At 39.1% G+C, this 18115-nt stretch overlaps 1 protein-coding gene across 1 annotated transcript; it reads right to left on the minus strand.

Moving 5' to 3' along the window:
• Window positions 1-1689: 1689 nt before the first annotated feature.
• CCDC179 (coiled-coil domain containing 179) lies at window positions 1690-14138 on the minus strand. The gene is made up of 4 exons (XM_086385720.1): window positions 14039-14138; window positions 13404-13448; window positions 10394-10498; window positions 1690-1888 (listed from the first exon to the last, which is right to left on the minus strand). The coding sequence occupies exons 1-4, from the start codon at window positions 14081-14083 to the stop codon at window positions 1880-1882; spliced, it is 204 nt and encodes a 67-aa protein (XP_086241846.1). The 5' UTR covers window positions 14084-14138; the 3' UTR covers window positions 1690-1879.
• Between the last annotated feature and the right edge of the window lie 3977 nt (window positions 14139-18115).

The raw sequence follows: 18115 nt of genomic DNA on the forward strand, positions 1-18115 counted from the left end.
AGATCAGTGAGCAACTAATCATTTTCCCAGTCTTTTTCTCATTGCTTTAGTTTGAATTGTTTCTATTGCTTTATCTGCTGTATCTTCAATTTCAATGTCTTTCATACGTAGTCTCTCAGTAGTGTCCGACTCTTTGCAACCCTAGGACAGTAGCCCGCCAGGCTCCTCTGTCCATTGGATTCTCCAGGCAAGAATACTGGAGTGACCTTCAATGTCTTTTATTTACATCTAATATACTGTTAATGTCATTTAGTGGATTTTTAAAATTCCAGATATTTTCAGTGTTAAAAGTTCCATCTTTTTAGTCTTCCGTTCCTCTCCTTGCTGTGTTCACATTTTTCCTTAAACTGCTGAACATAGTCAACATATTTATAATAGATGATTACACTGATTCTTCTGATTCCATCCTCTCTTCATTTTGGTGTCTCTATTAACTTGATTCCCCCCTTTTTAATATTTTATAATTTTTTGCTCCTTGGCATGCCTAGTAATCTTGACTGGGCACTAGATATCGCACATGGATGGTACAAAAAGGGTAAACAGATCTGACCTTGCTGAGTTCACCCTATACACATGCAGCTTAGCATTTAACACAGACCAAATGCAGGTCATAAGACAGAACTGCCAATTACTTTCAGCAGTTTCTTACTTCCTGGATTTCTGCCCTACAGGTTCCAGTTACTTCAGACTGCCTGAATCCTTATCCCTGTTTCTCAATCAGGAAAACTCCTGTGTTCTGCTTATGATCCTCTTCCCTGCATAAAGGACTGCTCTGGAATGCTCCTCAGGCAGTAAATGGAGTTCATTTGGTTCTCTTCTCTTAGGGATCACAACCTGTTTTTGACTTTTGTCTATTTTCTGAAACCATTGTTTTTTAGAATTTTGTCTTATTTTATGTTTGTTTACTGTGGAAACATAATTCTGGTACTTCCATTATGCCCAGAAGCAGAATTTCCTGTATTTCACTTTAAATTTTATTTAAGAAACCACACATCAGTCATCGAATATAACATTCATGTTCATTCTATAGTTGGTTATTCTTTTATCAGAAAATAATTGTGATAATTCCTTTTTCATGTTAGAAATTACTTATATAAGTAAGTAAGCATTTTACAGACAGATATGGTAATGACTTATTTCTTGCATAAAAGTAAAAATTCAGTATTCAAATTTTACTAATAACTTAAATGAAAATTTTAATTACACTATAGCTTATTTGCAATATCAACATATGATACAGACATTAGTTATATTAAAACTCTTTCCTAGGTACAACCTATGAAGTAAATAAGATACAGGGTTATAATGTACAGTGCATGGAAAACAGCCAATATTTTATAGCACCTTTAAATGAAAGATAATCTTCAAAAATATTGAATCACTACATTGTGCACCTGAATCTAATATCGTTAGTCAACGACACTTCAATACGTCATACTTCAATAAAAAACAAACCAAAACAAAACTCTCTTCTATGACTTGTTTAAATATTCTAAACATCTTGTTTAAACACAAGTCATTATAAATAAACAGCAGAGGAAATGTATTTTCCCCTATTATTAAAGCATAACTCTAAATCTCTAAATAAGTTGTAAATCCAGTTGCAAAAACGTAAGCATGAATACATCACTTACAAAGGCATATGCATATTATTATTTGTTGAAAAGAAGCACTCTCAAATTACCAAAGTGGTAGTAAGATATCGTATTTAATAAAATTCTAGACCCTGTAGCTTAGGTGTTAGATGGTTGCACTGTGTTTATTTTGCTGAACTGGAAGAGCACTGTCTTTACTTTTTCGAATGACATCACATCATAAAATGCCACTTGATGTTAGAAATCTGTGGTCCGGCATGATTTCTTCCACACAGACTTCAACTTTATGTCCACTAGAAGAGATTAAAATACACAGAGAAAAATAAATTCAATCAAAACGTACAAAGCAAAGATTTATACAAACTATAAATTCTCTTGGAAAAGTCTTAAAAGACTTTCTTACAAAAAATAATTGTATAAAGAATTAGAAATAATATTCTAAATTAAAACAGTCACATACAAGCCAGATATAAGTCATGATAATAGAAAACTATTATCAAATAAATCACATGCTGTGTGTGCTGTGCTAGGTCGTGTCAGTCATGCCCGACTCTGTGCGACCCCATGGACTGTGGCCCACCAGGCTCCTCTGTCCCTGGAATTCTCTAGGCAAGAACACTGGAGTGGGTTGCCATGCCCTCCTCCAGGGGATCTTCCTGACCCAGGGATCGAACCTGCATCTCTTACGTCTCCTGCATTGGCAGGCAGGTTCTTTATCACTAGTGACACCTGGGAAGCCCCAAATAAATCATATCTGGATAAATATGATATAATCATTTTTTCTATGAGTCAAGCAACAAATGCTGTAAATAGAAAAAACTGTAAAAACCAAAAATAACAATTTAGAGACAGGACAGAGGAATTTCTGAATATAATGGATGTGATAGAGATGTTAGACAAGGATTTTTCTTTCCAAGTTTTATGGTCTGTGATTGACTGAAAAAGTATACTAATTTACCTGTTGAGTGTTTTAAGTCTTGAAATGTCCCAAAATGAAGTGAACAAGAGTGACAAATAAGTGAAAATGGAAAGCTTATGTATATCATTATCAGCAGGAATTTAATCTTAATACTTCAGGATAATTTTGGTATGTATGAATATGATAATTAATGATATAATTAGGAGAAAATTTTGTTACAGAGATAAACAGACAAAAAGTTTTTTCAAACATTTTCCAATTGGATGCTCTGGTGTCATCATGCATCTTCTGTCCTACTGGGCACAATCCATGTTTACGTAAAGCACTTATATGTGTGGACTCAGGCCTTTATTTTCATCTCAAATCATTTAAGTTGTACAAATACTGTTGATATACTTTTTTCAGAGGCCAAAGATTAATTTAAGTAGAAAGAAAAAGAGAAGATGGTATTAGTAGGGGTGCTACTTATAACACAACAATTTGCAAAAGATAAGGAGAAGAAAAAGTGAAAAATGATATGCTCAGTTGGTAAAGAATCCACCTGCAATGCAGGAGACCTGGGTTTGATCGCTGGGTTGGGAAGATCCTCTGGATAAGAGAAAGGCTACCCAGTCCAGTGTTCTGGCCTGGAGAATTCCATGGACAGTCCATGGGTTTGCAAAGAGTTGGACACGACTGAGTGACTTTCACTTTTCAAAGCAGTATTATTCTGTACAGTCTGGCTTTGGTGCTAGTTTTACATTCATTATGAGCCATTACATTCATTACAATTTTGCAACAAGATCAGTAGAGAAATTGAGAACAAGCATTTATGTTCATTTATAATAATTTGACACTGCTACAGCATTTTGATTGTATGTTACAAAGTGATCAGTCCACAGTGGTTTGGAAATTAAACCAAACAAAATTTTAGTGTATACTTTGGAACATTGAGCCCCCTCATGTTCTTTTTGTGGAAAAAGGAAACATTGATAATGGCCTACTACCACCAAAAGAAAATAACTGGATGTTCTGAACATAATTTCAGAAATTTTGTATTAAGGACAATGAATACTAAGTGCCAGATCAAACTCAGGCTTTTCATGGATCATGCATTTTATTTTTTATATTTGTATTTGTGAGAGATATCAGTTGTCTTTGGAAGCTCTCTGGCTGGTAGGATAATTGATAAAGAACATTCGGCAGACATTTCTATAAGACACATCTGGCAGCTCAAGAAAGAAAAGGGAGTTTATTAACGGAAAGCCATAATGGTTTGAAATTGAGAACAAGTCACAAAAAGAGGAAACCAATGGCACGAGACATCTGCACTGGAAAAGGGATGGAAAGGTTAACCAAACTAATTGTGTGAAAATGAATCAAGAGTTAAGGGGCTCAGAAGTCATACCCTGTAGCAAGGTGGTCTCAGGAATCATTGCTCCCTTCTCCCCCACATCCCATATCATTAAACTTTGCTATGGAATAACTGTGCAGACGTGAAGAGATGACTCCTGGGAAAAGACCTTGATGTTAGGAAAGACTGATGGCAAAGGAGAAGAGGGAGGCAGAGGATGAGATGGTTAGATAGCCATCACTGACTCAATGGACATGAATCTGAGCAAACTCCGGAGATAGTGAACGACACTGAAGCCTGGCATACTGCAGTCCATGGGGTCTCAAAGAGACACGACTGAGTGACTGAATAACAACAAACGTATGTTGTGCAAGCATATTTTAATGCATATCAGAGAGATCATGACCATGGGGGTGGAATTACAAACACAGGTGTATCAGCAAGAGAGGAGCTATGTAGATATTTAAGACAGTGGGGTAACTATATAAAGTTGCATATCCTGGGATCCTGTGTGGCAATACATAAACTCCCATGACTATGGAAATACAAAGGAAAGCAAAGCTAAGGGGCTGAATTTATATTCATAATATGCATTTACTCGAAAAACTGGGAAGAGGATGAGTTTCGGCCTGAAAAGGAAATGAAGGTATTTTCTTTCACACTAATTGTGCTCAGTTGGTCTGACTCTGTGACCTTGTGGACTATAGCCAAGCCAAGCTCCTCTGTCTATGGATTTCCCAGGCAAGAATACTGGAGTGGGTTGCCATTTCCTTCTCCAGGGGACCTTCCCGACCCAGGGATGGAACCTGCATCTCCTTCATTGGCAGACAGATTGCTTACACTGAGCCACCTGAGAAGTCCTTTTTCCCACTAATAGAACCTCAATTCTCTAGAGCAGCAAGAAAGCAACTTCAATTTTTCTTTTTTTTACCACTTTAGACTTTCTTGCAGCTAAGGGTGGCCAGTTTTGATCAAGGAAAAATAAGTGGGAGTTTCCAGTCTGACATGTACAGAGTTTGGAAATCATCACTCACATTCTCATAACCAGAAAAATGCTGAACACACTGAAAACCAACAACTTTTCTTAGATCCGTCAGAGAACTGAGGTCCCAAGGTAAACTGCTCTGCTGACACCATACTGGAAGGAACACTTAAACTTTAACGGACAAGTTGCTGTGGCTCAGTATGGATTAGCTTGAAAGTTAAAAAACTCAGTTTCGTGGGGAGTCTTAGGGAGGCCCTCTTAGGGAAGCCTTCATATTTCACTGAGTGAAGATCAGAACTTTAGTTGGGCATTCTCCATACCTTATGTAGAAGGGTCTGGATTTGGGCATTTCCCCAGGTCAACTAGAGTTTGATAAAAGCCAAATTAGATAAAAGGTAAATTAGATCCTGATAAATCAGTTCCCTTGAGTGTGCCCTGTTAGGAGAACAAAGAGCCCTAAGTATTTCAAAATGGCAGTTTCCCCCTTCCACTCTGGAAGCAAAGAGATTTTTCCCTGATCTTCTATTATGTGATCATATCACTAGATGCAGAATGAGCATTTGACAAAATCCAACACCCCTTTATGATTAAAAAAAACAACAGCAAAGTAGGAATAGAGAGGGATTGTCTCAAACTTAAGAAAGAACATTTATAAAACACCTACAGCTAACCTCATATTTAACGATGAGTAACTAGATGTTCCCAGCTAAGATCAGGAACTCCGATGAAAAAAAATTATCAAAGATGACCTAAATAAATCTGATAAACAAGGCTCATTTATAAAAAGACTCAATATTATTAAGATGTCAGTTTTTTCCAGATCTAGCACAATACAATCAAAATTACAGCAAGTTACTTTGTGGATTTTTATAAACTGATTCTAAGTTTTATATGAATAAACAAAAAGACCAAGGATTACTGACACAACACTGAAGGAGAAGAACAAAGTTAGAAGGCTGACACTTATGTTACTGATATTACTAATCTAACTCCAGGATTTATTATAAAGCTACAGTAATCAAGACAGTGTGGAAGTGGCAAAAGAACAGATAAATACTCTATTTAATGGAACAGAATAGATAGCCCAGAAATAGATCCACGCAGATACAAATAGTCAACAGGACTTTGACAAAGGAGCAAAGGTAATACAATATAGATAGGATAGCTTGATCAGGAAATGGTGCTGTAAAAATCAGAACGACAGCCACATGCAAAAAAAAAAAAAAAAAAAAACAGTCAGTTTATACCTTTCATTGAAAGGAACTCAAAATGTATCATAGACCTAATGTAAAGTATAAAATTATAAAAATTCTAGAAAATAACACAGAAGAAATGCTATAAGACCTTGGATTTCACAATGAGTTTTTAGATACACTAAAAGCATGATCCATGAAAGAAATAATTGATGTTAAGCTTCATTAAAATTAAAAATTTTGGCTCTGGGAAAATACTACTAGAAAAAATGAAAACACAAAGGACAGATTGAGAAAAAATATTTGCAAAATACATATGAAAAGCTGGCATCCAAAATGCACAAATGGCTCAAAACTCAACTATAAAAAATAAACAATTAAAAAGTGGGCAAAATGCCTGAATAGACACATTATCAAAGAAGTTATAGAGTTGGCAGATAAACATATAAAATGATTGTCAATATGCTGAGTTGCTCAATCATGTCTGACTCTTTTCAACCCCATGGACTGTAGCCCACCAGGCTCCTCTATCCATGGGGATTCTCCAGGCAAGGATACTGGAGTGGTTTGCCATGCCCTCCTCCAAGGGATCTTCCCAACTCAGCGGTTGAATCCAGGTATCCCACATTGCAGGTGGATTCTGAGCCACCATGGAATTGCAAATTAAAATAATGAAATATCACTACACAACTATCTACATGGCTAAAATCTGCAAACACTGATGACATCAAATGTGGGCAATGGTGAGGAGCAACAGAGAACTGTCATTCATTGCTAGTGGGAGTACAAAATAATACAGCTACTTTGGAAGACAGTTTTCCAGGGTTTTTTTTTTTTTTTCCCTAAAAGCTAAACACAGTTTTACCATATGATCCAGCAATTGTGTTTCTAGGTATTTCATGTAAAAAAATTTTACACATTTTTTATGTGTAAAAAAAAAATTTCCCCATGAATGTTTACAGCAATTTTATTGATGATTGCTAAAACTGCAAGTGCCCATGATGTTTTTCAATAGGTGAATGGATCCATGCAATGGGTAAAAAGAAATGACTTATCAAATCATGAAAAGATATGAAGGAAACTTAAGTGTCTATTACTAAGTAAAAGAAAGCAGTATGAAAGATTGCATACTCTATGATTCCAACCATATGACATTCTGGAAAAAGGCAAAACTAGAGAGAGAGCAAAAATATCAGTGATGGCCAGGGCCTTGAGACAGGTGAGGGAAGAGGGAAAGGATGAATGTATAGTGCACAGGAGATTTTTAGGGCAGTGAAAATCTCCTGTATGATAGTGTAATGGTGAATAAAAGATGTGTGTGTGTGTGTGTGTGTGTGTGTGTGTGTTTGTGTATGTTTGTATGTGTGGGGTGTCTATCAGCTTTTTTGAAGTATAGTTGACATGCAATAAATCACAAATATTTGAAGTGTATACTTTAAAACGTTTTGACATGCATACACCCACAAAACCATCACTTCAACCTAGATTATATATATATATATATATATATATATATGAAATTAAAAGACGCTTACTCCTTGGAAGAAAAGTTATGACGAACCTAGATAGCATATTCAAAAGCAGAGACATTACTTTGCCAACAAAGGTCCATCTAGTCAAGGCTATGGTTTTTCCAGTGGCCATGTATGGATCTGAGAGTTCGACTGTGAAGAAAGCTGAGCGTCGAAGAATTGATGCTTTTGAACTGTAGTGTTGGAGAAGACTCTTGAGAGTCCCTTGGACTGCAAGGAGATCCAACCAGTCCATTCTGAAGGAGATCAGCCCTGGGATTCCTTTGGAAGGAATGATGCTAAAGCTGAAACTCCAGTACTTTGGCCACCTCATGTGAAGAGTTGACTCACTGGAAAAGACTCTGATGCTGGGAGGGATTGGGGGCAGGAGGAAAAGGGGACAACAGAGGATGAGATGGCTGGATGGCATCACTGACTCGATGGACATGAGTTTGAGTGAACTCCCGGAGATGGTGATGGACAGGGAGGCCTGGTGTGCTGTGATTCTTGGGGTCACAAAGAGTCGGACACGACTGAGTGACTGAACTGAACTGACTGATGCACATATACAGAAGTTACTCTCCTGATCAACAAGAACTAATTCAACAGGTGTGTACTTTTTCCCTTTGTCTTGTATCCTCTTCTTTTGGAATGCGGATGCAATCTCTACCTATTGTAGAAGCTTTTTTTGAGACCATGAGAGTAAAAGTCATGTGAAAATGTGAAGGATCAAAAAGACGGAAGGAACCTGAAACTTCTTTGGTGGTTTTAAAACTCATCATATCAATCCTAGACTGCCTAGGTCAGGAGTTCTCCTTTGGAGGAAAAAGTACTATTTATTTAAACCATGGCAGTTGAGTTTCTTTTAGAAGGAGCTGAAGTTACAAATTTCTATCTAACAGTGCTATTCATTAGAGGTTTGTTTTCTTTGAAAAAGAAAACCAACAGAAAAAAAATCTTAATGATCAGAAATATAACCTACCTCAAATATTTCTACAATGAAATCTGATCCCAGAGATTGCCTGAATAAGGTCGGGGCTCACTACTAAGGCAAAAGAGGAATGGATGAGGAAATTTGGGGGTTTTCACCCTAAAAAATCTGCCTAAGACAGGAGGTAATCGTTTTCTTCAAATATCTAAAGGACATTTCAGTGGAAGGAAAGTCATTGGATTTATGACTGGTTGCAGATGACACCACCCTAATGGCAGAAAGTGAAGAGGAACTAAAAAGCCTCTTGATGAAAGTGAAAGAGGAGAGTGAAAAAGTTGGCTTAAAGCTCAACGTACAGAAAACGAAGATCATGGCATCTGGTCCCATCACTTCATGACAAGTAGATGGGGAAACGGTGGAAACAGTGTCAGTCTTTATTTTTTTGGGGCTCCAAAATCACTGCAGATGGTGACTGCAGCCATGAAATTAAAAGACGCTTACTCCTTGGAAGGAAAGTTATGACCAACCTAGATAGCATATTCAAAAGCAGAGACATTACTTTGCCAACAAAGGTCCGTCTAGTCAAGGCTATGGTTTTTCCTGTGGTCATGTATGGATGTGAGAGTTGGACAGTGAAGAAAGCTGAGCGCCAAAGAATTGATGCTTTTGAACTGTGGTGTTGAAGAAGACTCTTGAGAGTCCCTTGGACTGCAAGGAGATCCAACCAGTCCATTCTAAAGGAGATCAGCCCTGGGTGTTCTTTGGAAGGAATGATGCTAAAGTTGAAACTCTAGTACTTTGGCCACCTCATGTGAAGAGTTGACTCATTGGAAAAGACTCTGATGCTGGGAGGGGTTGGGAGCAGGAGGAAAAGGGGATGACAGAGGATGAGATGGCTGGATGGCATCACTGACTCGATGGACGTGAGTTTGAGTGAACTCTGGGAGTTGGTGATGGACAGGGAGGCCTGGTGTGCTGCAATTCATGGGGTTGCAAAGAGTCGGACAGGACTGAGCGATTGAACTGAACTGATTAGGCATACAATTGGTACTACATGTAAAAAGCTCATGGAGGCAATATAAAGTGTTACATGGAAGAAGTTTCAGTTTTTAAAAGATTTTTTAAAATGTGGACCATTTTCAAAGTCTTTTTTGAACTTGTTACAATATTCCTTCTACTGTTTATGTTCTGGCTTTTTGGCCATGAGGCATGTGGGATCTCAGCTTCCCGACCAGGGATTGAACCTGCAGCCCCTGTATTGGAAGGCTATGTCCTAACCACTGGACCATCAGATAAGTCCCTGGAAGAACTTTCAAATGTATATCAAAGGTATTAAGAAAGATGGAATAAGCTGTGGTTGGTGTAGAGTTTTCTGATGTTACAAGTGCTCAAGCCTGGATTGAAAAACTATTTGGCAGGAGATTTTGTGACTTATTCTGCAAATAATATAATCGAGAAGATTTAAGTGGATAACTTTGTACAGTTAATAATACATGCAAAGGGATTCAGAACATCAAGGTTTCAAAGATCTTTCCATTTTCCATCTTTCCATCCACTCTTTCCATTAGACCACATTATCTTCAAGAGACAACTACAAAGAAGACTTAAATAACAGATGAGAATTTGATTAGAGGAGTTTTGGGGGTTTTCACCCTAAAAAATCTGCCTAAGATGGGAGGTAATAGTTTTCTTCCAATACCTAAAGGACTTTCCAGTGGAAGGAAAGTCATTGGATCTATGACTGGTTATTAGGCATACAATTGGTACTACATGTAAAAAACTCATGGAGGCTCAACTGCAGCCAGACTGCAGTTACCAATTTCTCAAAGGAAAGGGGAAAAACAGAATTTAGAGTGTTATATAAATGAAAAAAAATGATGATGTGTTTTGCATTTAAGGATCTGTTAATTTCAGTGGAGCACTTACTAGAAGTCCGGGTTCTGGAACAGGCGCAGGCCTTGAAAACCGTTTATTAAATTTCCTCTTCTGTCTCCATAGGTTTCTCATATGCTCAATACGTTTAGCTGTGGACTTTAGGAAAAAATTAAAAGGAAAGAAAACTTTTACAGTATTAACAGAGCATGCCAACATTTTTGGTTTGTATCCACAAAAAAAGATAAACACAATCAGTGGATATGGCTTACACAGCTACATAGAAATAGGGGAAAAACTTTTGCAAATGTGTGGTTTGTAGATGAAGAAAACACTTCGGAGCTTCAGTAGAGTTTTCAAATGAAACTCTTTATTTTGATTTCCACTTCACTAACCGGGCACTATTAGACAGAAGGAAAGATATACCCATTTGAATGCAGAGTTCCAAAGAATAGCAAGGAGATAAGAAAGCCTTCCTCAGTGATCAATGCAAAGAAATAGAGGAAAACAATAGAATGGGAGACTAGAGATCTCTTCAAGAAAATAGAGATACCAAGGGAACATTTCATACAAAGATGGGCTTGATAAAGGACATAAATGGTATGGACCTAACAGAAGCAGAAGATATTAAGAAGCGGTGGCAGGAATACACAGAAGAACTGTACAAAAAAGATCTTCACGACCCAGAAAATCATGATGGTGTGATCACTCACCTAGAGCCAGACATCCTGGAATGTGAAGTCAAGTGGGCCTTAGAAAGCATCACTACGAACAAAGCTAGTGGAGGTGATGGAACCAGAGATCAAATTGCCAACATCCACTGGATCATTGAAAGAGCAAGAGAGTTCCAGAAAAACATCTTCTGCTTTATTGACTATGCCAAAGCCTTTGACTGTGTGGATCACAACAAACGGTAGAAAACTCTGAAAGAGATGGGAATATCAGACTACCTGACCTGCCTCCAAAGAAATCTGTATGCAGGTCAAGAAGCAACAGTTAAAACTGGACATGGAACAACAGACTGGTTCCAAATTGGGAAAGGAGTACGTCAAGGCTGCATATTGTCACTCTGCTTATTTAACGTATATGCAGAGTACATCATGAGAAACGCTGGGCTGGATGAAGCACAAGCTGGAATCAAGATTGCTGGAAGAAATATTTATAACCTCAGATATGCAGATGATACCACCCTTATGGCAGAAATCAAAGAACTAATTAGCCTCTTGATGAAAGTGAAAGAGTAGAGTGAAAAAGTTGGCTTAAAACTCAACATTCAGAAAACTAAGATCATGGCATCTGGTCCAATCACTTCATGGCAATTAGATGGGGAAACAGTGGAAACAATGTGATACTTTATTTTTGGGGGCTCCAAAATCACTGCAAATGGTGACTGCAGCCATGAAATTAAAATACGCTTGCTTCTTGGAAGGAAAGCTATGATCAACCTAGAGAGCATATTAAAAAGCAGAGATGTTACTTTGCCAACAAAGTTCCGTCTAGTGAAAGCTATGGTTTTTTCCAGTAGTCATGTATGCATGTGAGAGTGGGACTATAAAGAAAGCTGAGCACTGAAGAATTAATGCTTTTGAACTGTGGTGTGGGGGAAGACTCTTGAGAGTCCTTTGGACTGCAAGGAGATCAAACCAGTCAATCCTAAAGGGAAATCAGTCCTGAATATTCATTGGAAGGACTGATGCTGAAGCTGAAACTCCAATATTTTGGCCACCTGATGCTAAGAACTGACTCACTAGAAAAGACCCCAAGGCTGGAAAAGACTGAAGGCAGAGGAGAAGGGGCTGACAGAGGATGAGATGGTTGGATGGCATCACTGACTTGACGGACATGAGTTTGAGTAAGTTCCGAGCATTGGTAATGGACAGGGAAGCCTGGCGTGCTGCAGTCTATGGGGTTGCAAAGAGTTGGACACGACTGAGAGACTGAACTGAACTGAACTGAGACAGATCTAAGACTCATGGATATATGTGTTTACTTTTATTTTAAAGGTAATGTTCATTTTAAAATCCCAAAGGGCTTTTCTTTATAGAAGTAAGAATACAAAATACATGCACATTCTTTAGTTCTCTTAAATGATGAATGTCACACAGAGTTTTATGTCCCCATTGCATGGCTGGCATCTATAAGTAGCAGAGACCTCGGAGATGAAACTAGAATGCTTGGAAGATAAGGTAACAGAGTAGTAGGGTGGAAAAGACAGGAATAATAGGAACTTTTCCACTGCCAATGTGAAATTGGTACAATTGCTTTGAAAAACATATGGCATTATTTTTCATAACAATGGTAAGGTCCAATCCTTTTATTCTTGCCCAAATAATCAAGTGAAACCCTTGATTTCACTTGGGAAAAAAAAAAAAAAAGCATGTACTCTAAAGTTCACAGTAGCACTGGTCATCATTAGAAAATTTGGAAACAACCCAATATTCATCAACAGGAGAAAGGATCAATGAACTGTTATATGTGCCACAATGAAATATTAATAGCAGTGAAAACAAAGGAATTATAACTATATACCACACTATGAACAAATCTTTGAAAACAATATTAAGAAGAAAGGATAAATCATACAATGAATTTTGTGTGATCCTATGCTTATGAAGTTCAAAACCAAGAAGACAATATACTTTTAGGAGCATTAAAGGAAAAGATTAGATTGATAAAAATAAAATTCAAGGTAGTGGTTACCTCTGGGAGAGATGCTGCGCTCAGGTTGAGCACAAAAGCAGCCTCTCCACGAGTTCAAGGATACCCATATATTTTCTTAAATTGGAGGTATATTTTATAATTTCATATGCTGTATAAATATATATATATATATATACACCCTGTCCACATACAAAATGTTACATTAAAAAAAGGAGAAAAATAAACCATTTAGGTTATCCTAGTTAAGACTCAGATACTACTCACAAGATTCCAGAGTCTCAACAAACATAACACAGAAGGGTCTAGCTAGTAAAATTTCTGTCCTATTAGGGATCAGCACACAGAAAGGAACGTGATAAAGTCACACTTTCGAAATAACCAGGATTATTTATTTAAATATTACCTGCCTTTCAGTGACTTCTGCAGGATGCCGCCAGCTCGAGCTTTCCTACATAACATATAAGATTAAAAAATTTTAAAAAAGGGCATGAACAAAGGAAAAATTCAGTTATTATAATAGGAAGCCTGTGCTACTATTTTCTGTTTATAGATGCCTACTATCTCAACTGCAAGAGGCAGGATCAGAATAAGAATAGCAAAGGGTACACTGGGTGGAAGATGAGATTGTATTATGAGAAAAAGAAAAAAAACATCTATGAACCACACTACCGGGACTACTGAGATTTATTCTGGAAGGAGAGGGTGTACAAGAAAAACCAAACAAGCATGTTTCAGTTGGTACTGAACATTGCCACGCTGGGTCAGTGTCATTCAACCAACAGAAGACAGCACGTGCTTGGCCCCGGCAGGCAGGAGGCGGGGCTTTTCCACCTCCCTGTAGGTCCTGTAGCCCGGGATCCAGTCGGCCTTCTCCCACTACCACCCCTCGCAACTCCCCGCTGGATTTCCCAACCCCAAACCACCAGTAGTCTTGCAAGGGCAAGCAGCGAGAGGGGCCAAGGCAGCCTCCGAGAAGGGGGAGGGCAGGCGCAGGGCCTGGGGCTGCAGAGGCGGCGCTGAGGGCCTGGGAGGACTCACAGGGTTGACTTGGACAGAGTCGTCCTCCCTACAGCACAGGCACATGCTGCAGAGCCTTGCAGCGCCGCAGCGCCCACCGCCGGCCCCCGTCCCAGTCCTCAGAGGGGCGCCCCCAGTGGCCCGCTGTGGCCCCCGCGAGCCCCGCCCTGTTCCATCACAATTCTCTTTATCCTACCCGCTGGGGGCCCGCCCTTTCCCTTAGCGGTCTTCCAATCGCAGTGCAAGGAAGCTGAAGTCAGTAGCTCACCCGAGGTGGGCTAGCCTTCCGGTTCCTTTGCTTTGACATCCGAGTAACACCCTCCGGTTTTCCATCTTTTCCAGACCTCAGCTATCTACTCTTGCCTCCAGGGAGTTCCCCTCCCTTCTTAACACATCTAGCTTTCATTCCATGGTCCCTGGGTTCAGCCTCAGGGTTTCTTAGTTCCATCACCTCATGATTCTTCTGTCACAGCTTCCCGTTGGATACATCCAAGTACTTGTCTTCTCCTGGTCAGTACCCAGGCAGAAGGGAGAAAACTTGAAGATGGCTGCAATGCACATTCACTGTCTCTGGCTTAAACTGGGTCCTCACCGCTGCTTACCACTTCTTTTATGTTGCACCACTTCTTTTGGGGGCTTTGCAGCGTTTCCTTCAAACTGTTTGTCCTCTATTAAAATCTCGGAACCCACTATCTCCAGGTCACTTTTAGAAGAAGCAGAACAAGTCTTGCTTCGCACCCTGATAATGGCTGACACTTCTGTAGAGGTTATGTTCAGTGCTCTTAGATGAACTTATGCATATGTAACTCATTAACTCTTTATAGCAACCCAACAGGGGCATCTATGCTGATTATCCTCTTGGAAACAAGGCTCTAGTATGTTAAATAACTTGCCCACTTAATTAGCAGCTTCAGTCCTGTCCAACTCTGTGCGACCCTATGGACTTATGGCCCGCCAGGCTCTTCTGTCCAAGGGATTCTCCAGGCAAGAATACTGGAGTGGGTTGCCATGCCCTCCTCAATACATAACTTGAACTTGGCCAAGATTATATAATTGGAGAGGGAGCTGGAATTTATATACACAATCAGCCTCCAGAGCCTGTGCTCTAAATACTGTGCTGGGCCATCAACTACTTTTAAAAGATTAGACTGCACAATAAAATCAATTCTGGGCATGCAGAGATTATTTAGAAACTGGGGATGACTGCTGATGGGTCAACTGTCACTGCCAGATGAAGTGTCCCTGCTAGGGTAACAGGAGACGAAGAGGACAGGTCTGAGTCCCATCCTTCTGCGCTCTCACCTGCTTACCAGTCTCTGTCCAGTACCCACTATTAGCTGAACATACAAGGATCCAGCTGAATAAATTTCCAGATCTTTTCTTTCTTTTTTTAAAATTTGTTTTGTAATTGGGGGACATTGCTTTACAATGTTGTGTTGGTTTCTGCTGTGCAACAATGCAAATCAGCTATCATTATACATATATCCTCTGCATCTTGAGCCTCTCTCTCCTCTCCCCATCCCACCCCTCAGCTCTTTTATTTCTAAAGAGAAAAATAAATATGTGAAGTCCCAACCTTGGCTTTACAAAGTAGAGTATGAAAGAGTGGGTTTAGAGCTGAAAGATAAGGGACCAGTAAGTAGCACAACAGTCATCATGCCCTAAATCACTTTGCAGTCCTTCAACTCCCCACTATTCATATTGATAATCTGTATCACACTACAGACAGTCAATGCTCTGCACCTCACTCAAATCTCAAAATGTGATATTGTTGTTGTTGTTCAGTCTCAGTGATGTCCAACTCTTTGCCATCCCTTGGACTGCAGCATGCCAGGCTTCCCTGTCCTTCACCATCTTCCGGAGCTTTCTCAAACTTATGTCCATTAAGTCAGTGATATGACTAAGAGCAAAGGGGCAAAGAATATACTGTCTGAATCTGGGCAGCATATTTGCATAAAAATTGCCTTTGCCAAAAATCTATGCAATTTAACTGTAAAATAAATTATGAACACACCTGAATATTAAATGTCAGCAGTCTTCCTACATGCTCATATTTGTTTGGTACAGAGCTGCAATTCTCAAAGTAAACTCCGGAAATACTTGTAATTTTACATGAAAAAACAAAACAAGTAAACAAACCACACAACCTTTCTACCTAAAAATGAGTGCTGAGTTCAAGTATGTTTTGGACATAATGGTAAATGTAAGAGTCAAATGGTTAAAAAAAAAGATAAATAACTATCTTTATTGTTGGACTACTTTAAAACTTCTAATATGCTAGTGATTATGAATTACAGGTTCTTTACCACTGCTGCCACCTGGGAAGCCCCAATATATTATACAGTATTTGTCTAATTTAATGCTTGTGGGATCACTTTGTGCCATCTACATATATATATATATATTGTGCCATGTATATGCATATAAAATCTTCCCCACTTATATGTGGAGGATTCTACATTAAATACAGTAGTTATTGCTGAATAACTTAATATTATTTTATATTACTTTAAGCATGACATACTTTAGTATGTCAAGGCTGTATGTTTTCATCCTGCTTATTTAACTTATATGCAGAGTACATCATGCAAAATGCCAGACTGGATGAAGCACAAGCTGGAATCAAGATTGCCAGGAGAAATATCAATAACTTCACATATGCAGGTGGTGACAATACCCTATGGCAGAAAGTGAAGAAGAACTAAAGAATCTCGATGAAAGTGAAAGAGGAGACTGAAAAAGCTGGCTTAAAACCAAACATTCGTAAAACAAATATCATGGCATCAGTTCAGTTCAGTTCAGTCGCTCAGTCTGACTCTTTGTGACCCCATAAATCACAGCACGCCAGGCCTCCCTGTCCATCACCAACTCCTGAAACTTGCTCAAACTCATGTCCATTGAGTCAGTGATGTCATCCAGCCATCTCATCCTCTGTCAGCCCCTTCTCCTCCTGCCCTCAATCCCTCCCAACATCAGAGTCTTTTCCAATGAGTCAACTCTTCGCATGAGGTGGCCAAAGTACTGGAGTTTCAGCTTTAGCATCATTCCTTCCAAAGAAATCCCAGGGCTGATCTCCTTCAGAATGGACTGCTTGGATCTCCTTGCAGTCCAAGGGACACTCAAGAGTCTTTTCCAACACCACAGTTCAAAAGCATCAATTCTTTGGCACTCAGCTTTCTTCACAGTCCAACTCTCACATCCATACATGACCACAGATGTAGCCTTGACTAGATGGACCTTTGTTGGCAGAGTAATGTCTCTGCTTTTCAATATGCTATCTAGGTTGGTCATAACTTTTCTTCCAAGGAGTAAATGTCTTTTAATGTCATGGCTGCAGTCACCATTTGCAGTGATTTTGGAGCCCCCAAAAATAAAGTCTGCCACTGTTTCCACTGTTTCCCCATCTATTTCCCATGAAGTGATAGGACCAGATGCCATGATCTTTGTCTTCTGAATGTTGAGATTTAAGCCAACTTTTTCACTCTCCACTTTCACCTTCATCAAGAGGCTTTTGAGTTCCTCTTCCCTTTCTGCCATAAGGGTGGTGTCATCTGCATATCTGAGGTTATTGATACTTCTCCTGGCAATCTTGATTCCAGCTTGTGGTTCTTCCAGCCCAGTGTTTCTCATGATGTACTCTGCATATAAGTTAAATAAGCAGGGTGACAATATACAGCCTTGACGTTCTCCTTTTCCTATTCAGAACCAGTCTGTTGTTCTATGTCCAGTTCTAACTGTTGCTTCCTGACCTGCATATAGGTTTCTCAAGAGGCAGGTCAGGTGGTCTGGTATTCCCATCTGTTTCAGAATTTTCCAGTTTATGGTGATCCACACAGTCAAAGGCTTTGGCATAGTCAATAAAGCAGAAATAGATGTTTTTCTGGAACTCTCTTGCTTTTTCCATGATCCAGTGGATGTTGGCAATTTGATCTCTGGTTCCTCTGCCTTTTCTAAAACCAGCTTGAACATCTGGTAGTTCATGGTTCACGTATTGCTGAAGCCTGGCTTGGAGAATTTTGAGTGTTACTTTACTAGTGTGTGAGATGAGTACAATTGTGCGGTAGTTTGAGCATTCTTTACATTGCCTTTCTTTGGGAT

Source organism: Bos grunniens, chromosome 29, assembly GCF_055505025.1.
Source record: "Bos grunniens cultivar Pamir isolate PY7600 chromosome 29, Bosgru_T2T1.0, whole genome shotgun sequence".
NCBI classification, from domain to species: domain Eukaryota; kingdom Metazoa; phylum Chordata; class Mammalia; order Artiodactyla; family Bovidae; genus Bos; species Bos grunniens.